Source organism: Pelophylax lessonae (genome assembly GCF_965119305.1).
Source record: "Pelophylax lessonae genome assembly, chromosome: 6".
NCBI classification, from domain to species: domain Eukaryota; kingdom Metazoa; phylum Chordata; class Amphibia; order Anura; family Ranidae; genus Pelophylax; species Pelophylax lessonae.
The window spans coordinates 16,270,094-16,293,590 of NC_138773.1; the positions used below are offsets into that span (position 1 = coordinate 16,270,094).

General features: G+C 45.3%; 2 protein-coding genes across 2 annotated transcripts in view; both read left to right on the forward strand.

Moving 5' to 3' along the window:
• Window positions 1-23,497, forward strand: part of LOC309558454 (uncharacterized protein) — a gene marked incomplete at its 3' end in the record, with an annotated part of 200,033 nt that overhangs the window by 38,341 nt on the left and 138,195 nt on the right. The gene's annotated exons all lie outside the window — the stretch shown is intronic.
• The window catches only part of LOC309557489 (uromodulin-like), a 78,981-nt gene continuing 60,299 nt past the window's right edge, over window positions 4,816-23,497 (forward strand). The window contains exons 1-2 of the mRNA XM_082260214.1: window positions 4,816-4,978; window positions 7,715-7,729. Of these exons, the coding sequence (XP_082116340.1) occupies window positions 4,834-4,978; window positions 7,715-7,729 (160 nt within the window). The 5' untranslated portion in view covers window positions 4,816-4,833. The remainder of the gene's footprint in view (window positions 4,979-7,714; window positions 7,730-23,497) is intronic.

Consider the following 23,497-nt stretch of genomic DNA (forward strand, 5'->3'; position numbering starts at 1 on the left):
ATAATAGTTTTATGTACGCCTGGGAGCCTGGGGAAAGATAAGTGCCGTTTTGCCACATAGTATTATAGAGTGTAGTTAGAGTGGGTAAGAGAGTATCTTTAAAAGTTTTAAAGAATTCAGTCGAGTAGCCGTCTGGACCCGGCACTTTTTGGGATGCCATATGAGTTATAGTGTGAGCTATGTCTTCCGAGCTGATTGGGGCATTCATTTCCATCAATTGGGCTTCTGTAAGTGAGGGGAGAGGGATATTATCAAGAAAAGATTGGGCAGCCTCAAGGTCTACAGGATCTTTGCTATATAGGGTGCTGTAGTAGTTTTCCAGAATGTTGATTATGTCGGTCGTTGAATGTGTCAGCGTTCCGGATGCATTCCTGAGTGTCAGAAAATGCGTGGGTTTGTAAGGGCCTCTAATCAGTCTGGAAAGTAATTCTCCAGTTTTATTCCCGAAACAGTAAAAAGATGCCATGAATCGGGAACGTTTAGATTCCTCGATTTTTTTCTGCCCAGTGGTCAAAGTGTTTTTTTGCCTCGTGCCATTCGGCCTTGAGCTCTGGCGAGGATGAAGTGGTGAGAAGGGATTGGGCTCAGTGTAATTTTGCACTCGCTTCTTGGTAGTGTCTAGCAAGAGCTTTCCTATATGTAGAAACGTAAGACATAATATGTCCTCGAAGGACCGCTTTGCCTGCTTCCCAGAATAGGATAGGATCAGTAGAATGGTTCAGGGTGGCATAGTCCCTCCAGGCTGATTGCACGTGATGTTGGAAGTCCTTATTGTGTATGAGAAACACCGGGAATCTCCAGGTACCTGCGGATGGGGTGGTTGGCGCTAATGAAATGGAGACGGATACTAGGGAGTGATCTGATATGGTAATATCGTGTATTTCCGCGCGGTGAACAAATCTTATAAGTTCTGGGGTAATGAATAGATAGTCTAGTCTGGCCATGGAGTCCTGTGGGGGGGAATAAAAAGAGTATTCGTTATCAGTAGGGTGGCTAAGGCGCCACGCGTCCACCAAGCGCAGTGCAGACATCATAGAGTGCAGGGGGGTTCCCTTAGTGTGAAGCGTAGTACGGGGGGTTTGGGGCCTTGTCCTGCATTGTTTAGGGTCAACCGTCATGTCCATAACATCATTAAAGTCGCCTTCTATTATATGGAAGGGAGTGGGGTTCTGAAGCAGCCACATAGCTGTGTCACCGTTGAATACGGCAGAGGGGGGTGTCGGTGCATACACGTTTGAGATCCTTACAGTGCGGGTAGGAAGTTTAATCAGCAAAGATAGTCACCTGCCTTTGTCATCCCAGCTAGTGTCCAGGATTTCATAGGGGATCTTTTTATTTAACAGTATGGCTACTCCAGCCTTGCGACCTTCGGCCAGGGAGCATACCGCCTCCCCAACCCAAAGCTTCTTCAAGAATCGCATGTCTCCCTCCCCCAGGTGAGTCTCCTGGAGGAGAGCGACATCCGCTCCCAAGCGCTTGAGATGGCGCAATATCATCATACGTTTATTAGGTGATCTAAGGCCCTTCACGTGATATAACTGTCAGGGTGGCCATGGATAGAGGATGTTAGGGCTATGGTATGCAAAGGATTTACCGGCCACGAGGAATCTCATGGATGGGGGGGCATAATGTGAAAAGAGCAGCAATTATAGGACATGGGATGGAGAGGTAGGGGAGAGTAGCCAGTGCCGGGGCATAGTGTAGCCCCGGAAGAGGAGTGCAGGGGGAAAGTGGGCTTCAAGGAGTATGGGGGGGGGGGGGGGGGAAACGTAACCTTGAGACTTTGCTTTTTTCTTAGTGAGAAGAAAGTGTGCAAGCCTGGCCTCACAACCCATATGCCTGTGCTGACATCAGACATCAGAACGTCAGAACGTGAGTACGCTCCGGGGGGCAGTAATTCCATGTACTAGATGCACAGTACATAGGATCAGGCAATAACTACTAACATCCCTCTTAAAACTTGGGAAAAGCAATAAAAATAATCAGAGACATAACAAGCAAATGAACCAACTAGTAAATGTGAAACAGTGCCCCAGTTGCAAGGGTAACCGTGATACCTGGGTAGCAGTGCAACAGCAGGCAGTGAGATTGCAACCAGATGCCTGTAGTCTGTCTGGCCCTACAGGAGGCTTTTGGCTGTTAGCAGAACAGTACCTGGAGTAGGTCATCCATATGAAGCGTGACTGTCGTAATTCATGTGATGGCTCTGCAGGTGGAGGAATTACCGTATCGGCCCTTTTTGTGAGTTACTTTGTTAGGTGTCAGTTGAGCCTTGCGGATAAGCGACTCTCTTCTGGATTGGGAGGAGGATTCTTCCATTAGCGTGGAGAATGACGAGAGATAGTGCTCCGCGTCGGATGGCGTATGGAAGGACAGTATGGAAGGACAGGCGTTCACCCTCAGGTGTAATAACGTGAAGAATTGCAGGGTACGCTAAGGTATTTGCTGTTGAAAAAGAGAGGAGCACACTTGGGCAAACGCCTTTTGTCCCCTGGACACTTCCGCGGAGTAATCTGCGAAGAGCAGAATAGAGCAGCCTTTGATTTGCAAGGATCTTTGTTTCCTGAAGGTCATCAAAATGGCGTTCTTGTCAGCATAATTTAAATAACGGGCAATGATGGGTCGTGGGTTTTCCGGGACTCATTTGGGGCCCCCACCCGATGTGCCCTCTCTACAATGCAGGGGGATGAAAGAACCAATGCTTAATGGAATAGTTTCCGAACACAGAGTGAGGAGCTCTGCCCCCTGAACTGCTTCAGGTGTCCCAATAATCCGGAGGTTATTCCTCCTGGAGCAGATCTCCAGGTCCTCAGTTTTATCCTGCAATGCCTGAAGAGCCTTATCTTGATTGTTAATATCCCTGCTGTTGAGCAGGGTCTCTTCCTCCAAGGAGGCGATCCTCTGCTCAGCCTCCGGGATTTGGTGCCTGTGTGAACTCAGTTCTTTCTGCAGCTGTGACAGGCTCTGTGTAATGGCCGTTTCAATAGCTGTCTTGATTGTGGGGGACAGAATATGTGCTACAGCTTCTGCCATTTTCAGATAAGCCGGGTCAGCCTGTGCAATATCTGTGGCTGAGGCGAGCAGCGGGAATCCCGAGGGTTGTGAGAGAGATTGAGAGAGAGAGATAAAATCACTCACCTCCCCCTCCCGCGCTGCTCGAGCTGCCGCGGCCATATTGGAGTCTGTGGGTGAAGCGGTGACTGTTTCAGGCCGATCCGTGCCGGCGGAAGATTGCGGGCGCTGGTGCTCCACAAAGAGGTCCATCCGGAGCCCCCAAAGTTCGGATGAGAGGGGTGGTGTTGGTTGTCCTCCGGACGGCCTCTGTCGGTGGTCTTTTAAGCAGTTCTGCGGCGGGTGTAGCGAGGCGGCAGAGGCTCACTCCTCCTGCATGAGCGCCGGAACCGGAAGTCCAAGGTGTCATTTCTATATGTCCCCCCTAAAATACATACAGACCCTTTTCATCACACATGTTGTAGGTTATTTTAGGTGTAATTTTGAGTGTTCTATTTTTCTGGCTTTGATCCCCATTAGCAACCCTACAAAATTCCAATAGAGGTACCCAGGGATGCTCTAGGTCAGTGGTTCTTAACCTGGGTTCAATCGAACCCCAGGGGTTCGGTGAGTCAGTCTCGCGGGTTCAGCGGAGGTCAAGACACACACCCGACTCATATGATTCGTGATGACACGCTCCGCTCATTGGCTGCAGGTGATCACGTAACATCGCTTGGCCTATCTGTGCTGCAAGGAATTTGGCGCGGCCAGTAGTCGAATTGTACATTATGGATTCACATGTATAACGGACTGTGATGGGAGTCAGCGTCCTAACTGCATGATTTGCAATGCCAAGTTCAGCAATTCTAGTCTAGCACCGGCAAAACTAAGAGAACACTTCCTTAAGCTGCATGGAGATGGAAAATACAAGAACACAACGCTCCCTGAATTCAAGGTGAGGCAAGCCAGATTTGATGAAAAGGCTAGTCTGCCTGTTCTCGGCTTTGTACCCATCAACAAACCGATCCTCATAGCATCGTACGAAGTTGCTTACCTGATCGCAAAGCAGGGCAAACCACACTCATAAAACCAACTGTGTTGAAGATAGCGAATATCATGCTGGGAAAAGCGGCTGAAGTTAAGTTATCCCAAATTCATTATTATGTTTTTGTTTTTGTGCGAAAATCATTTTTCTTCGTGGTTTTGTTCTTTAATGGTTTTGTTCATTTTGTGCACCTACTGTATGTATAAATATATGCCTAAATATATACCTATGTTTTGAATTTGAAAAAAATCATATTTTATTTTTCCAATTAAGAAGGGTTCGATTAATGCGCATATGAAACTGGTGGGGTTCAGTACCTCCAACAAGGTTAAGAACCACTGCTCTAGGTATTTTTGAACCTAGCACAGCCCCTATCCTTTCTTAATTTTCTCACCACAAAATGTACAGAACATTGGGAATTCAAAAAGGAGTCCTAGCCAGCTTAACATTCAGTTAATCATTTTGTTTGTTGCACTCATCTCTGTTAAAAGACAATTTCCTCAGAAACCCTTCTAGTACACAGTAAATACTGTATTTGGATTATTGCCTCTGTTTCTTATAATTATTATTTATGTCATATTACCTCAAAAGGGGTAATATTTTGTGAATGCTGTAAAAATCTATACAGTCATGTTTATTGCAGAAATTGGGGAATTTATTTGGGGTAGGATATACAGTAAACATTTGATAACAAAATACTTGCATTAGCCTATTTCCCAACATATTTGCAAATTATTGATTAACAATTGCATTTATTTGCCTTTTTTAATTTAGGAAACACATTTGCATTTGAAAAAATGTCTTCTAATTATCAATACAACTACTACTACTATAATTATTATATTCTAAGTTCCCACTTGTTAAAAAGTCCAGCTGCGGGATCCTGGATTCTGAATGCTGAGGGAAATTCATCAGTTTCTGTTCAAATATTGGGATTTACTGGTAAGTTACATTATCTCAGTGTATATGAATAATTCCTAACCTCACAGGTCCTCTCCACTGACTGAATATCGTTACATTTGGATCTAAATTCTTTGATTTTGAAGGCTAAAATCTGAATCCAAATTCTCCCTTCTGGGACCCATATGACTTCTACAGCAGTGGTCCTCAACTCCGGTCCTCAGGGCCCACTAACAGGCCAGATTTTAAGTATTACATTGGGGAGATGCAGGCTAGAGTACTGCAATCACTGAGCAGCAAATTATATCACCTTGGATGGATTTCAGTTATCTTGCAAACCTTGCCTCTTAGTGGGCCTTGAGGACCAGGGTTGAGGATCACTGTTCTACAGGACCAATCAGTGATTCTGGAAAATGTTCTATTGTCTCTGACATGAAAGGGATCCTCCTCCCAGAGTTCAGTTCCTTTTATTGTGGGTGAAGTTGAAAGCAGTGAAGAGAGAGATTGTTGTGCTGATTGTAGGAAAGGAGTTGGGAAACTAAGGCCGGCCATAGATGATGTGATTTTTTTTTTTCCTGTGGGGTGGGTACAAGACTATCTCCTACCCCCTCTTAGGATCACCTGACCATATTTCACCTTTTTATGGTGCCAGCTTATTCACAAGAAATCAAGGAAGAAAAAATGGTATTCAGGACAGTAAAGGTGTGGTCAGAACAAGCAGTTGATACTTTGCAAGATTGCATTGAGCAGACTGAGAGACAGGTGTTTAGGGATACAGCTACCACAGGAAATCAGCCCAATGTAGAGGAGTATTGCTCTGTGGTATTGGCATATGTGAGTAAAGGTACAGAAGATGTAAATGGATTTTCTCAGATGGGTTGGGGTGTTTCAATTGCCAACATCCCTTGTTGAACTTGTATAGGTATGAGTAGAAATATCTCCTCTTTGAATGGGAATTCAAAGGCAATTGCAGTCAGGTCCATAAATATTGGGACATCAACACAATTCTAATCTTTTGGCTCTATACACCACCACAATGGATTTGATTTGATGGTATTTACATCCAAATCAGGTGAAAGGTGTAGGAATTACAGCAGTTTGTATATGTGACTCCCACTTTTTAAGGGACCAAAAGTAATGGGACAGATTAACAATCATAAATCAAACTTTCACTTTTTAATACTTGGTTGCAAATCCTTTGCAGTCAATTACAGCCTGAAGTCTGGAACGCATAGACATCACCAGACGCTGGGCTTCATCCCTGGTGATGCTCTGCCAGGCCTCTACTACAACTATCTTCAGTTCCTGCATGTTCTTGGGGCATTTTCCCTTCAGTTTTGATCACCTGTGCGATTTTTACTTTTTGCGCTATGAACAAAAAAAGAGCGAAAATTTTGAAAAAATAACAATATTTTGCACATTTTTTTATATGAAATTCCCCCCCAAAAAATGTAAAAATCAAATTTTTTTATCATTTTTGGACAAGTTTTCTGCTACATATTTTTGGTAAAAAATCGCAATAAGCGTATTTTGATTGGTTTGTGCATAAGTTATTGCGTTTACTAACTAAGGGAAAGATTTCTGTAATTTTTGGTGTTTTTTTTTTTTAACGAGTAATGGCGGCGATCTGCGATTTGTTTTGCGGGACTGCGACATTGCGCAGGGAAGGGGTTAATTTTTATTGGAGAGGGAGGGGTTAATGTATGCCTGGTGCTTACTGACATGTGTGGGGGGAGGTGACTGAGTGACACAGGGACAGATCGCAGGTTTAGCTATGCTGAACCCTGCAATCTGATCCTGCCTGTCACTTAGGAGATCCGCCCGCTTTGTTTACACAATCGGGCGGATCTCCTCACTCGATTCCCCGATGATCGTGGAAGAGCGGCGGTGATCACCGCCGCTCCTCCCCTGGCCCGACTCCCGCTGTGACTGAAAACAGCGGGACTGAGCCTCCAGCGGCGCGCGCTCGCTGGATGATAACTAACCACATTGCGGCAGTAGCAGCAATGTGAGCGGGGGTAGAGTGGTTAATGTGATGGAGGTTAAGAGGGTAGTGGAGTTCCGATTTCTGGGAACAATAATTAGGGAGGACCGGTCATGGATATATACTGTATGCCATCTGGTGGACAAGGCTCATCAAAAACTATATATTTTGAGAAAATTATGGAGGGCAGGCTTTTCAGAGCAGGTTCTTTTTTTCTTCTATAAAGCTGATATTTAAAGTGTGCTAACATATCACATTTCTTTGTGGCAAGGATCATGCACAATCCATGAGAGAAATGCCCTGCAGAGGGTAATAAAAACTGCACAGAAGATTATTGCTGGAATTAGTCTATCGAGTATTGATGAACTGGGGGAGGGGAGGTGTCTTCGGAGGGTGATTAATATATTTGAAAGCACTTCACGTCCTGGCAATGATCTGTATACATTGCTACTGTCTGGTAGGCGATGTAGAATATTGACTCTCATGCTACCAGGTTGCAGAATAGCTTATTTCCTTGATCTGTGTGGCTCTTGAACGCTATTGGTCTTGTGGAATAAATGGATTAGGGGTTACAGTATGTATTTATTATGGTATTTATGCTGTTTTTGGTTAGGTGTTTTTATGCTGGGCTTGGAATTCCTTTTTTAATGTGAGGGAGCTACAACTCTGTTTCATTTTATGATTGTTATTGTAAAATGAAAATACATTATCTGAGCCTGAGTCTCATTTTGATAGTTGCAAGAGATACATGGTGAGAAATAAAATCTAATGTTGTTTTTTTACATTTTTTCCAGGGTTGGACAAATCAGGTAAGCCTGACATTGTGATTTCCTTATATGTATATATTACAGTTCCATTATCTTCCTGTTATGTGTAGGCCTTACTAGAGATAGGAAGGCTTGGAGAAGAAAATGTAAAAAAATGGAAAAAAAAATGTTTTTTTTTTTTCTGTGAAGAGTGGAATATATTCTTTTAGAACGATACATAATATACTGTATCTATGACATGGTATTCAAACTAAATAACATGAAGACCTCAATAAGGAATTTCTGAGAATTTATGTAAAGTCTTACATTATTGCAAGTACTCTCAGCTGGAGACAAGCAAACCTTGGAATACAATTCAAGTAACACTGTACTTCTAAATGCAGTTCAAAAAATAAAATAAAAAAGTATTTCTGCCACTAATGCATTATGCAATTTTATTCCAAGCATAATACTTTTTTTATACACTGTATTTCACATCCCAAGACTCTCAATTTGTAAAACTCCTCCACACTGATTTATTTTTATTTTTGTTCCAAAATGTTTTATTTTTTCCAGAAAAAAAAAAAAATATTCTTATGGCTTCAACATTCTCAGAAATGTTACATCTCTAGGCCTTACCAGTTTGCAGATGAAAGTCATACCAGCATGGTCAGCACCCCGGATCTATATAGAATAAAGCTTCCTCTTTTACTCTTGATTGTTTTCTACAACTCTACATCCATCTTAGGTTTTGGATGTTTCCTGTACACCCTGGTTGTCTGAAAAAATAATTGAGGGACTTTTTTGAGCAAATTTAAACATGAAGATGTAAATCAGGCAGCCTGTTAGTTAGCGTGGCCTGTGCAAAGGATTTTATATGTATTTGTGAGCCCTGTGCATGTATTCCTGGGTCAAAAAAAGTCAAAAGGTTTAATAATTCTGTAGGTCAGTAGACCTATCACTGTAGATGAGACAGATTTATACTCAAAACTGATTCAAAGATAGGAAGTGGCCAGGAAAGTTATTCTGCCACATTGCTATTCCAGAGCAGCTGAGCGAATAATTTATGTATTTATCTTTCTAAAAATAATAATTCTGTCTAAAATTGGCGTCAGATCTAGTGATGGACGAACATCGGCCGGGGCGGTTCGCGAACGCCAGCCGAAAATTTTCTCAAAAGTCTGCGAACCGCGAGTTTGCGGCGGGCCCCGTTGACTTTAACCACTTTACCACCGGAGGATTTTGCTGTCTTCCGTCCAGGCCACTTTTTGCGATTCGGCACTGTGCGACTTCAACTGACAATTGCGCGGTCGTGCGACGCCGTACCCAAACGAAATTTACGTCCTTTTTTTCCCACAAACAGAGCTTTCTTTTGGTGGTATTTGATCACCTGTGTGATTTTTACTTTTTGCGCTATAAACAAAAAAAGAGCGTTTATTTTGAAAAAATAACAATATTTTTAACATTTTTTTATATGAAATTCCCCCCAAAAAAGATGTAAAAACCAATTTTTTTTAAAATTTTTGGCCAATTTGTTTTATGCTACATATGTTTGGTAAAAAAAATCGCAATAAGGGTATTTTGATTGGTTTGCGCAAAAGTTATTGCGTTTACTAACAAAGGGAAAGATTTCTGTCATTTTTGGTGTTTTTTTTTTAACGCGTAATGGCGGCGATCTGCGATTTTTTTTGCGGGACTGCGACATTGCGGCGGACAGATCGGACCCTTGACTGACATTTTTGACACTTTTGGGGGTACCAGTGACATTACTGCAGTAATCAGTGCTATAAATATGCACTGTTACTGTAAAAATGACACTGGCAGGGAAGGGGTTAATTTTATTGGAGAGGGAGGGGTTAATGTATGCCTGGTGCTTACTGACGTGTAGGGGGGGAGGTGACTGTGTGAGTCATGGACAGATCGGATGTCCAGCTATGCTGAACAGTCCGATCTGTCACTCCCTGTCACTATGGAGATCCGCCCGCTGTGTTTACACACAGCGGGCGGATCTCCAGACTCGATCCCCGACGATCGGGTAAGAGCAGCGGCGATCGCCGCTGCTCCTCCCCTGGCCCGACTCCCGCTGTGAATGAAAACAGCGGGAGCGAGCCTCCGGCGGCGCGCAAGCGCCGCCCAGAAGGGGGAGTGTCCAACGACGTTAATACTACGTCGCTGGACGATAACGAACCACTCTGCCGCAGTAGTATTACTGTGAGCGGTTGTAGAGTGGTTAATGGGAGGCGAACTTTAAAAACATTTAGGTCATATTTGCAGCCACAAAATATGTACTAGCTGTGCACAAATAGTCCAAGCACATGTCATAACAGAAGTATTGCAATTGAAAAAGTTGCCCTAAATTTTTTTTACAGCAAAAAATATATATATATATTTTTTTTCATAAATCAGCCAGAACTGACAGCAGCCGGTAAATACATTGTCTAATACATATAGGGTCCATTCACACATCTGTAAAATGGGTCCACATCCATTCCTCAATTTGGCGGAACCTTTACAGACCCTTTGTTTTTTATTTCAAGTCTGAAAAAATTAGGCATTCACAGGATAAAGAAGTAAGTGTCGGCCATTCCAGGCCCCAAAAATTAACCCACATGCGTTTACCTGACAGCTAAGAACGTAGTATTCTGTGGCTGAAGGTACATTAGGCATTCACAGGTAACAGAAGTAAGTGTCGGCCATAAAAGGCACCAAAAAATAGCCCACATGGGTTTACCTGACAGCTAAGAATGTAGTATTCTATGGCTGAAGGTACATTAGGCATTCACAGGATACAGAAGTAAGTGTCGCCCATTTCAGGCCCCAAACATTAGCCCACATGGGTTTACATGACAGCTAAGAACGTAGTATTCTGTGGCTGAAGATACATTAGGCATTCACACAGTATACAGAAGTCAGTGTCATCCTGTATAGGCTGCAAAAATTAGCTCACATGGTTTGAACTGACAGCAAAAAACATAGTTTTTGATGGCTAGAGGTATGGTAGGTGTTCACAGTACACAGAACCGTAAGTGTCTGCCTGTATAGGCTCCAAAAATTAGCTCACATGGTTTGAACTGACAGCAAAAAACGTAGTATTTGGTGGCTGGAGGTACATTAGGCATTCACAGAAAAAATAATGGTCGGCCCTGAAAGGCCCCAAAAATTTGCCATTCAATGGACATGAAATGCCTTTTATGCCGCTGTATGTAGCGAAGCCAAGGACCAGGAATTGTGGGTGGAGGAATTTCGATGAAACCTGGTCTACTGGTCACATGTGTTGAATTCCTCAGAGATCCATGCCTCATTCATTTTTATGAATGTGAGGTAGTCTACACTGTCATGAGCTAGGCGAGTGCGCTTATCGGTCACGATCCCCCCTGCTGCGCTGAACGTCCTTTCGGCAGGACACTACATAGGGGGCAAGCCAACATTTCCATTGCAAATTGTGCAAGCTCTGGCCAGAGATCAAGCCTGCCCACCCAGTAGTCCAGGGGTTCATCACTCCTCAGAGCGTCCACATCGGCCGTTAACCCGATGCAGTCGGACACCTGTCGTTCTAGGCGTTCCCTCCTGCTGGATCGGGAGTACAGCTGACGATTGTTCGGCTGAAAGAAGGCTCTCATATCTGAAGTGACCAAGACATCTTCCAACCGCCCTCTTCTTGCAGGCGCTGTTGGATTGCTACCCGCAACTGTTTCCCTATGACTGGAAACTCCTATGCCAGCGCACGCAAAAGCAGAATGCAGCATTTACCGCAACAAGTCCTGGAAGTGCTGCATTCTGAACGCCCTATGTGATTGTGGTAACATTTCCGCCATTTTGTGTTTGTACCGGGGGTCTAAGTATGTTGCCACCCAGTACATGGTCCTTGGCCTTTATGCATTTTATACGGGAGTCCCCCTTAAAACACTGCAGCATGTAGGCCCCAATTCCCACTAAAGTGGAACAGCTCATCATCCAGGATAATGTCATCCTCGTTCTCCTCCCCCCATCCACGGATAACACCAGGGATCCCAGAAAGGTTTAAAGCATGCTCTTCTTGCTCCTCCTCATCCCCCCCAGCACCATCCTCCTCCTCTGACTCCTCTTCAGACTCCTGCTGTTGATTTGTCTCAGATGGAGTAGCACCCCCTGGGAATTCTTTCAACATTGCGACTTCCTCATCTTCCTGCTCCTGCTCCTCGACGGCTTGATCAATGACATGACGCAATGCACGCTGCAGAAAGAAGGCGTAAGGTATGATGTCACTATTGGCACCCTGGCCGTGACTGACCAGTTTGGTGATCTCATCGAATGGCTGCAGAAGTCTGCATACGTCCCACATGAGCAGCCACTGGCGAGGTGAAAAAAAACCCAAGCTCCCCAGAACCTGTCCTGCCGCCAAGTTCAAACAGGTAGTCATTAACTGCACGTTTCTGCTGGAGCAGCCTATCGAGCATATGCAACGTTGAGTTCCATTGCGTCGGGCAGTCACAAATAAGACGCCTGAGGGGCAGGTTGTGTCGCCGCTGAATCTTAGCAAGGCGAGCCATGGCTGTGTAAGATCTTCGGAAATGGGCCGAGATTTTCCTGGCCTGCTGCAAGACGTCCTGTACCCCAGGGTATTTGGCAATAAATTGCTGCACCACCAAGTTCAGGACGTGTGCCATGCATGGCACGTGTGTTATTTTGCCCTGTTTCAGCACGCTCAGCAGATTGGCACCGTTGTCGCACACCACTTTACCAACTGACAAATTCAGCGGTGTCAGCCACTGATCTGCCTATGAACGCAAAGCTGAAAGGAGTGCAGGACCAGTGTGGCTCTTGGCTTCCAGGCACAACAGACACAGCACAGCATAGCAACGTCTCACCTGGCATGTGGAATAGGTTCTGGGGATCTTGGGCGGTGCAGGAGATGAGACAGTAGCAGCAGTAGAGGAGGAGTCAGCCAAGGAGGAGAGGGAGGATGGAGGAGGAGGAGAAGAAGAGGCAGGCCTGCTTGCAATCCGTGGCGGTACAACTAAATCTACACGGGTGCCACGGGTTGCATGCTTAACGGCAGTCAGAAGGTTCACCCAGTGGGCAGTAAAAGTGATATACCTTCCCTGCCCGTGTTTGCTAGACCATGTGTCTGTGTAGATAACACCCCGCTTCAATCTGTGATATTGGGGGGCCACAGGTTTATCACACCAGTTCTACAAATAATTGGCAGTATCTGTTGTGTGTAGCACAGTTAACACAGCACAAAAGGCCAAATTTTTGCAGGACTAAAATACAATCTTAGAAAAGTATACTGTTAAATAACACCCCGCTTCAATACGTGCTATTGGGGGGCCACTGGTCTATCACACCAGTTGTTCAAAAAATTGGCCAGTGAGTTTGGCACTGTGTGTATCAGAGTTAAGGCAGCAAAAGAGACATAAATACACTTGTAAAAGTATTCTCAGATAACACCCCACTTCAATATTATGTGGTATTGGGGGGCCACTGGTTTATCACACCAGTTGTTAAAAAAATTGGCCAGTGAGTTTGACATTGGCACTGTGTGTAGCAGACTTCACTCAGCAAAAGAGGCAATATTGTTGCAGGACACAAATACACTTGTAAAAGTATACTCAGATAACAACCCACTTCAATATGTGGTATTGGGGGGCCAATGGTTTATCACACCAGTTGTTCAAAAAATTGGCCAGTGAGTTTGGCATTGGCACTGTGTGTAGCAGACTTCACTCAGCAAAAGAGGCAATATTGTTGCAGGACACAAATAGACTTATGAAAGTATACTCAGATAACACCCCACTTCAATATGTGGTATTTCGGGGCCACTGGTTTATCACACCAGTTGTTCAAAAAATTGGCCAGTGAGTTTGGCACTGTGTGTATCAGACTTCACTCAGCAAAGGAGGCAATATTGTTGCAGGACACAAATACACTTGTAAAAGTATACTCAGATAGGCTCCAAAAATTAGCTTACATGGTTTGAACTGACAGCAAAGAACGTAGTATATGATGGCTAGAGGTACAGTAGGTGTCACAGTATACACAAGTTGGTGGCGGGCTGTATAGGCCGCAAAAATTAGCTCACATGGGTTGAACTGACAGCAAAGAATGTAGTATATGATGGCTATAGGTACAGTAGGCATTCACAGTATAAACAAGTAGGTGGCGGCCTCTATAGGCCGCAAAATTTAGCTCACATGGGTTGAACTGACAGCAAAGAACGTAGTATATGATTGCTAGAGGTACAGTAGGCATTCACTGTATACACAAGTTGGTGGTGGACTGTTTAGGCCGCAAACATGAGCTCACATGGGTTGAACTGACAGCAAAGAACGTAGTATATGATGGCTAGAGGTACAGTAGGCATTCACAGGATACACAAGTTGGCGGCGGGCTGTTTAGGCCACAAACATGAGCTCACATGGGTTGAACTGACAGTAAAGAACATAGTATATGATGGCTAGAGATACAGTAGGCGTTCAAAGTATACACAAGTAGGTGGCGGGCTGTTTAGGCCGCAAAAATGAGCTCACATGGATTGAACTGACAGCAAAGAACGTAGTATATGATGGCTAGAGGTACAGTAGGCGTTCACTGTATACACAACTTGGTGGCGGGCTGTTTAGGCCGCAAACATGAGCTCACATGGGTTGAACTGACAGTAAAGAATGTAGTATATGATGGCTAGAGGTACAGTAGGCGTTCACTGTATACACAACTTGGTGGCGGGCTGTTTAGGCCGCAAACATGAGCTCACATGGGTTGAACTTACAGTAAAGAACGTAGTATATGATGGCTAGTGGTACAGTAGGCGTTCACAGTATACACAAGTTTTGCTCCCACTGGGCTTGGTGATGGGATTTCAGGTGCCTTCTTAAGGCGGTTGTCCCTAGGTGAGTGTTAGGCTTACCGCGACATATGCATTGACTGCAAAGGCTGCAGATGGCAACACTGGTGTCAGCAACGGACACATTAATAAAAGCCCACACTGCGGAGCCATGTGCCGGCGTCCTGGGAACGCCAGATGTGACTGTACATGGTTGATGGCTCGCTCCTGAAACGTTTGCAGTCTGCTTTCTACCTCTTCTGCAATGCAAGTTCTGCCTGCCTCTCCTCCCTATCTGCCGGTCCGTCAGTCCGCCAGTTCTACAAATAATTGGCCAGTAACTGTTGTCACTGTGTGTAGCAGAGTTAACACAACAAAAGAGGCCAAATGTTTGCAGGACTAAAATACAATCTTAGAAAAGTATACTGTTAAATAACACCCACTTCAATATGTGGCATTGGGGGGGGCTAAGGTTTATTACACCAGTTCTACAAATAATTGGCCAGTAACTGTTGTCACTGTGTGTAGCACTGTTTACACAGCGAGAGGCCAAATTTTTGCAGGACTAAAATACACTCTTAGAAAATTATACTGTTAAATAACACCCCACTTCAATATGTGGCATTGGTGTAGCACACCAGTTCAAAAAATTGGCCAGTGAGTTTATCGCCGTGTACCAGACTTCACTCAGCAAACTAGGCAATATTGTTGCATGACACAAATGCACTTGAAAAAGTTTACTCAGATAACACCCCACTTCAATATGTGGCATTGGGGGGGGGGGGGCAATTGGTCTATCACACCAGTTATAATACATTATAAGTGCTTTTATCACTGTGTGTAGTGTTGCTGCAGAAACGCTCAGTCTCACCACCACACCTGTCACAATGCTGCACAGTGCACAATAATAGTACTAATCCACTATAATATGCTTTCTATAAAGTATATTATACCGTGGATTACCCCCCCCCCCCTTTTTAGTGCACATTTGCAGCCCTTTACATGACTTTTGTGGACATTAACAGAGCAATTTGTGTGTGACTGCAGCCGATCTCTAACTGCCCCTACAGCAACCACAGGATACCTGCCCCTATAGTAAAGAGACTGTAATAGACCCTAAAATGACATTGGAGCATTTTAAATGACTTTTGTGGACATTGACAAAGCTATTTCTGTGTGACTGCAGCCGATCTCTAACTGCCCCTAAAGCAACCACAGGATACCTCTCCCTAAGCTCAAAAGATACTAGACCTATACCGAAATACCAGCCCTGAAAAGGACTTTTGTGGACATTGACAGAGCGATTTGTGACTGCAGCCGATCTATAACTGCCCCTAAAGCAACCAATGGATACCTCTTTCCTGCGAACCGACCGCCAGGTGAACCGCAAGGCCATCTCTGGTCAGATCTGCATTACTGCACTTGTTTTGCATTGCAACATAATTAGTAACAGTCTAATATTGTTTCTGTTGGAAGTGTTGAAGGTAGAGGCTACTAGAGGGGTTATAATGATGACTGAGCCTAAAAACAACATGCAACCTGACCCCTCGGTGCCCCTACATTGATCCAGTGATCCCCATCCTGACCCAGTGCCCAGCTATTACTCTTCTTATCTGGTGGTGTGATTCCATATCTGTGGCTTTGAACAATGGTAACCCAAGAGAATTTCTACACACCTAATCTGTGGTCAGAGACTGTCTCACAAGGTAGGTGGGCCAGAGGGGAGGTCAAGTGAAGTGACAGGAGACAATGGAGGTATTCTTTTTTTTTTTTAATAAACACTTTATTGAAAATTTTCAGAAGCACACAGGTAAGGTTACAAAGAGTGTATAAAAATCCAAGACCAAGTATTAACAAACGACCTTAGTTAGGACAATAACAAGTACCGAATGACAAGTAACACATGGCTAGTAAACAGGCGATGTTCAATTGGGGAAAACACAAAAGAGAACAGCAAAAAGAAACCCAGGAGTAGGGCGACTAGTGTATGGTAAACAGCGCTCAAGTACCAGTAAGTGTCTGAACTGAATGCAATAGTACTCCCGATTAGTGTTGAGCGAACACGGACTGTATTTTTCGTGTTCGTACCGAATAATTGGATTTTTGTTACCCGAACACGGACCCGAAAACTTTACTGTATGTTCGGGTTTAAAATCCGTGTTCGGTCATTTTATTTTCTGTTTTGTATGTAATGGCATGCTTTTAATGGCGGGCTTTCAACAGCCAATCAACAAGCGTTTAACTGGTGTGCCTTAAGCCATCCCAGCCATGCCTACTAATGTATTAGTAGCTGTGATTGGCCATCTGAAGCATGTGACCATGTTTTTATAAGTTCGAGAGCCCCAGCGCGCTGCGTCATTCTGCTGTAGTTTAGGGACAGAGCACACATCATACGTGCTGGCTGCTGATTAGGGAAAGACAGTGATTCTGTGAAAAATTTTGTCCGAAAAGAATACAGGGACAGGTCGGAGTGCAGGCAGGGAGAGTTATTAGAGCATTTTAGGGCAAGGCTGGAGAATAGGCAGGGTCAGTGTTCTACATTGATTTTGCTGTGTGGGGGGTTGTGCCAGTGAACGATCTTATCGATCATATTAGGGACAGGCTGGAGAATAGGCAGGGTCAGTGTTCTACATCGATTTTGCTGTGTGGGGGGTGGTGCAGTGAACACAATCTTTTTGCCCTCAGTTAAGGCCCCTGAGGAGGAGGAGGGAGAAAAAAATCAATTTTTATCAGTCTGTTGTGTGCAGCGTTTTTGCTTCAGTGCTGACTGTGATAAGACACTGCTGTGTTCACATGTGCTATTGAGTGATTTTAAACTTTATACACTTTTTTCTATTCCACTATTCAATATACACCCTTTTGGGTTAAAAAAAAATTAAATTGTGGCATAGTCTGTACTAATCTATTTAAAAATTACAATACTTAAAGGGAAATTTTCTTTTTTTCCCCCTTCATAGCCTGCAGCAAAGCTGACTGACATAAGACACTGCTGTGTTCACATGTGCTATTGAAAAATCACCAATTTTATATCATATTTTCTATTCCGCTATTCAATCTACACCCTTGGGGTAAAAAGAATTAAATTGCGGGATAGTCTGTATCGGTACGTGTGAGATACACCTTTCCAATTTTTGGGGCGCATCTTCCACCGCCGAGGATTGCAGGGTGTTTCAGTTTGCCTCCTGCCTCTTCCGAACTCCTCCTACTCCTCATCCTGCCTTTGGGGTACAAAAAATAGTAATCAGGGCCTAGTCTGGGTCTGTACATGTGAGATAGATACACCTTTTAATATCATATTTTCTATTCCGCTATTCAATCTACACCCTTTGGGGTAAAAAGAATTAAATTGCGGCATAGTCTGTATCGGTACGTGTGAGATACACCTTCCAATCTTTTGGGGCGCATCTTCCACCGCCGAGGATTGCAGGGTGCTTCAGTTTTCCTCCTGTTCTGAACTCCTCCTACTCCTCATCCTCATCCTGCCTTTAGGGTACAAAAAATTGTAATCGGTGCCTAGTCTGTGTTTGTACGTGTGAGATGCAACGTTTTATAAAAAAAATTTCTATTCTGCTATTCAATCTACACCCTTTGGGGTAAAAAGAATTAAATTGCGGCATAGTCTGTATCGGTACGTGTGAGATACACCTTCCAATCTTTTGGGGCGCATCTTCCACCACCGAGGATTGCAGGGTGCTTCAGTTTGCCTCCTGTTCCGAACTCCTCCTACTCCTCATCCTCATCCTGCCTTTAGGGTACAAAAAATTGTAATCTGGGCCTAGTCTGTGTTTGTACGTGTGAGATACACCGTTTTATAAAATTTTTTCTATTCCGCTATTCAATCTACACCCTTTGGGGTAAAAAGAATTAAATTGCAGCATAGTCTGTATCGGTACGTGTGAGATACACCTTCCAATCTTTTGGGGCGCATCTTCCACCCCCGAGGATTTCAGGGTGCTTCAGTTTGCCTCCTGTTCCGAACACCTCCTACTCCTCATCCTCATCCTGCCTTTAGGGTACAAAAAATTGTAATCGGGGCCTAGTCTGTGTTTGTACGTATGAGATACACCGTTTTATAAATTTTTTTCTATTCCGCTATTCAATCTACACCCTTTGGGGTAAAAATAATTAAATTGCAGCATAGTCTGTATCGGTACGTGTGAGATACACCTTCCAATCTTTTGGGGCGCATCTTCCACCGCTGAGGATTGCAGGGTGCTTCAGTTTGCCTCCTGTTCCGAACTCCTCCTACTCCTCATCCTCATCCTGCCTTTAGGGTACAAAAAATTGTAATCAGGGCCTAGTCTGTGTTTGTACGTGTGAGATACACCGTTTTATAAAAAAAATTCTATTCCGCTATTCAATCTACACCCTTTGAGGTAAAAAGAATTAAATTGCGGCATAGTCTGTATTGGTACGTGTGAGATACACCTTCCAATCTTTTGGGGCGCATCTTCCACCGCCGAGGATTGCAGGGTGCTTCAGTTTGCCTCCTGTTCAGAACTCCTCCTACTCCTCATCCTCATCCTGCCTTTAGGGTACAAAAAATTGTAATCGGGCCTAGTCTGTGTTTGTACGTGTGAGATACACCGTTTTATAAAATTTTTCTATTCCGCTATTCAATCTACACCCTTTGGGGTAAAAATAATTAAATTGCGGCATAGTCTGTATCGGTACATGTGAGATACACCTTTTTAAATTTGTTTGGCGCATCTCCTTCCACCTCCGAGGATTGCAGGGTGCTTCAGTTTGCCTCCTGTTCCGAACTCATCCTACTCATCATCCTCATCCTGCCTTTAGGGTACAAAAAATTGTAATCGGGGCCTAGTCTGTGTTTGTACGTGTGAGATACACCATTTTATAAAAATGTTTCTATTCTGCTATTCAATATACACCCGGTTTGAGTGTAAAAAATTAAATTACGGCATAGTCTGTATCGGTACGTTTCGAGATACACCTTTTAAATTTGTTTGGCGCATCTCCTTCCACCGCCAAGGATTGCAGGGCGCTTTAGTTTGCCTCCTGTTCAGAACTCCTCCTACTCCTCTTCCTCATCCTCATCCTGCCTTTAGGGTACAAAAAATTGTAATCGGGGCCTAGTCTGTGTTTGTACGTGTGAGATACACCGTTTTATAAAATTTTTCCTATTCCGCTATTCAATATACACCCTTTTGGAGTGTAAAAAATTAAATACGGCATAGTCTGTATCGGTACGTGTGAGATACACCTTTTAAATTTGTTTGGCGCATCTCCTTCCACCGCCAAGGATTGCAGGGCGCTTCAGTTTGCCTCCTGTTCAGAACTCCTCCTACTCCTCTTCATCATCCTCATCCTGCCTTTAGGGTACAAAAAAATTGTAATCGGGGCCTAGTCTGTGTTTGTACGTGTGAGATACACCGTTTTATAAAATGTTTCCTATTCCGCTATTCAATATACACCCTTTTGGAGTGTAAAAAATTAAATTACGGCATAGTCTGTATCGGTACGTGTGAGATACACCTTTTAAATTTGTTTGGCGCATCTCCTTCCACCGCCAAGGATTGCAGGGCGCTTCAGTTTGCCTCCTGTTCCGAACTCCTCCTACTCCTCTTCCTCATCCTCCCTTTAGGGTACAAAAAATTGTAATCGGGGCCTAGTCTGTGTTTGTACGTGTGAGATACACCATTTTATATCCTTTTTTCTATTCCGCTATTCAATATATACCCTTTTGGGGTGAAAAAAATTAAATTTGCGTCATACTTTGCATATTTGACTGTGAGATACACCCGTTGTATTTGTATACTGTTTTTCTATTCCGCTATTTAATAAACACCCTTTTGGGGTAAAAAAAATTAAATTGCGGCATTGTTTGCATATTTGACTGTGAGATACACCTGTGCGATACTGTTGTTGTTTTGTTCCGCTATTCAATAAACACCTTTCTAGGGCAAGATCATAAATTACAGAAATATGAGGAGACCGTCAAATAGTGGCCGTGGCCTGGGTCGTGGTGCTGCTGGTAGAGCTCCTGTTGAAAGGAGAGGAGGTAGTCGATCTGTGCCAGCTACACGCACAAGTGAAACACCTTCCTCAAGTGTGAGTAGGCGACAGAACCTGCAGCAGTATTTGGTAGGGCATCATGCGCCTCTAGAAGTGATGAGGCCAGAAGAAGTACAGGCGATAGTAGATTGGGTTGCTGACAGTGCCTCCAGTTCCTTCACATTGTCTCCCACCCAGTCTACTGCAGAAAGGTCAGAGTTGGCACCTGCAGCCGATGTCCAACCATCTTTCACCTCACCCCCTTGCAAATCAGGCAAGCAGTCTGAGCCCCAAGTCATGCAGCAGTCTCTTCTTCTTTTTGATGACTCTGTCAGCAGGGTTTCCCAGGGCCATCCACCTAGCCCTGCCCCAGAAGTGGAAGAGATTGAGTGCAGTGATGCCCAACCACTTAATTCTCAAAATGGAAGGACCATCGCAGCACGTCTCCGATGATGACGAAACACAGGTGCCAACTGCTGCGGCACTCAGAATTGTGGAGACCGACAAGGAGGGCAGGGGTGAAGACTGGGTGGAAGATGATGTGGAGGACGATGAGGTCCTTGACCCCACATGGAATGAAGGTCATGCAGGGGACCTGAGTAGTTTGGAGGAAGAGGCGGTGGTCGCACAGAGCCACCAGCACAGCAGAAGAGGGAGCAGGGTGCAGAAGCGGAGCGGCCGTTCCCTAGACACTGCGCCTGCTACTGCCCAACGCAGCAAGGGAACGAGCGCACCAAAGCCAGGTCAAAGGAGTTCTCTAGCGTGGAAGTTCTTCAGAAAATGTGCTGATGACAGGACATGAGTGGTTTGCACCCTGTGCAATCAGAGCCTGAAGCGAGGCATAAACCTTCTCAACCTGAGCACAACCTGCATAATCAGGCATCTAAGTGCAAAGCATGAGCTGCAGTGGAGTAGACACCTTCAAAACCAAGAAAGGTCTCTGGCTCCTCCTGCTTCCTCTTTAACTGCAGTCTCGGCCTCTCCATCCACCTCTGTAGTGATACCGGCACCTGCCACCCCGCAAACAGACGATCTGTCAGCAACACCACCACCTGGGTCACCAACCATCTCCACAATGTCCCGTGGAAGCATTCAGCTTTCCATCTTTCCCAAACACTTGAGAGGAAGAGGAAGTACCCCCCTACCCACCCACGATCCCTGGCCCTGAATGCCAGCATTTCAAAATTCTTGGCCTTTGAAATGCTGTCATTCCGTCTGGTGGAGACGCACAGTTTTAAAAGCCTTATGTCGGTGGCTGTCCCACAGTACGTCGTGCCCAGCCGCCACTACTTTTACAGGCAAGCCATCCCTTCCCTGCACAACCAAGTGGGGGAAAAAATCAGGTGTGCACTGCGCAACGCCATCTGTGCCAAGGTCTACCTAACTACCGATACGTGGACCAGTAAGCACGGTCAGGGGCGTTATATCTCCCTAACGGCACACTGGGTAAATGCAGTGGCGGATGGGCCTGAGGCGGATAGCAATTTGGCGCATGTCCTTCCACCACCGAGGATTGCAGGGCGCTTCAGTTTGCCTCCTGTTCCTAACTCCTCCTACTCCGCTTCCTAATCCTCTACCGCCTCCTCATCTGGTCAGCGTAACACCTTCACCACCAACTTCAGCACAGCCAGGGGTAAACGACAGCAGGCAGTTTTAAAACTTGCCAGTTTGGGGGAAAAACCACACACCGCGCAGGTGTTGTGGAGGAGCATGGAACAGCAGACAAATGAGTGGTTGCTGCCAGCAGCCTCAAGCCCGGCCTGGTGGTGTGCGATAACGGGCGAAATCTCATAGCAGCTCTTGGCCTAGCCGGTTTGACGCACATCCCTTGCCTGGCACATGTGCTGAATTTGGTGGTGCAGAGGTTCCTTATAAATTACCCCGATATGTCAGAGCTGCTGCAGAAAGTGCGGGCCGTCTGTGCGCACTTTCGGCGTTCTCACCCTGCTGCTGCTGCTCGCCTGTCAGCGCTGCAGCATAACTACGGCCTTGCCGCTCACCGCCTCATATGTGACGTGCCCACAAGGTGGAACTCCACCTTGCACATGCTGGAAAGACTGTGCGAGCAGCAGCAGGCTATAGTGGAGTTTCAGCTGCAGCACGCACGCGTGAGTTGCTCTGCGGAACAGCACCACTTCACCACCAATAACTGGGCCTCCATGCGAGACCTGTGTGCCTTGTTGCGCTGTTTTGAGTACTCCACCAACATGACCAGTGCCGATGACACCGTTGTCAGCTTAACTATCCCACTTCTATGCCTCCTTCAAAAAAACGATTCGGGCGTTGATGGAAGAGGATGTGGCACAGGATGAGGAGGAGGAGGAGGAGGAGGATGAAGAGGTAACATTTCCAAGGCTTTCAGGGCAGTCATTCGCAAGTGGTTCCGAGGGTGGGTTCCTGCACCCACAAACGCCAGGGACACAATTGTCCAGCAGGGGCACAGTTCTGGAGGATGAGGAGGAGGAGGAGATGGAGGAGGAGATGGAACCATGTTCACAGCAGGGTGGCACCCAGGCCAGCTCATGGCCATCACTGGTGCGTGGCTGGGGGGATACAGAGGACACAGATGATACACCTCCCACAGAGGACAGCCTTTCGTTGCCTCTGGGCAGCCTGGCACACATGAGCGATTACATGTTGCAATGTCTCCACAACGACCGCCGAGTTGCCCACATTCTAACTTGTGCTGATTACTGGGTGGCCACGCTGCTGGATCCCCGTTACAATGACAACGTACCGTCCTTAATTCACTCACTGGAGCGCGATCGCAAGATGCGCGAGTACAAGCGCACGCTGGTAGACGCAGTGCTGCTGGCATTCCCACCTGACAGCGGGGCCACAGTGGAAGCACAAGGCCAAGGCAGAGGAGGAGGAGGAAGAGGTCGCAAACGCAACCAGGGCACCGCCAGCACCTCAGAAGGCAGGGTTAGCATGGCCAAAATGTGGAAAAGATTTGTCAGCACGCCACAACAAACAGCAGCACCAGCAGCTCATATGGAACGCCTTAGCAGGAG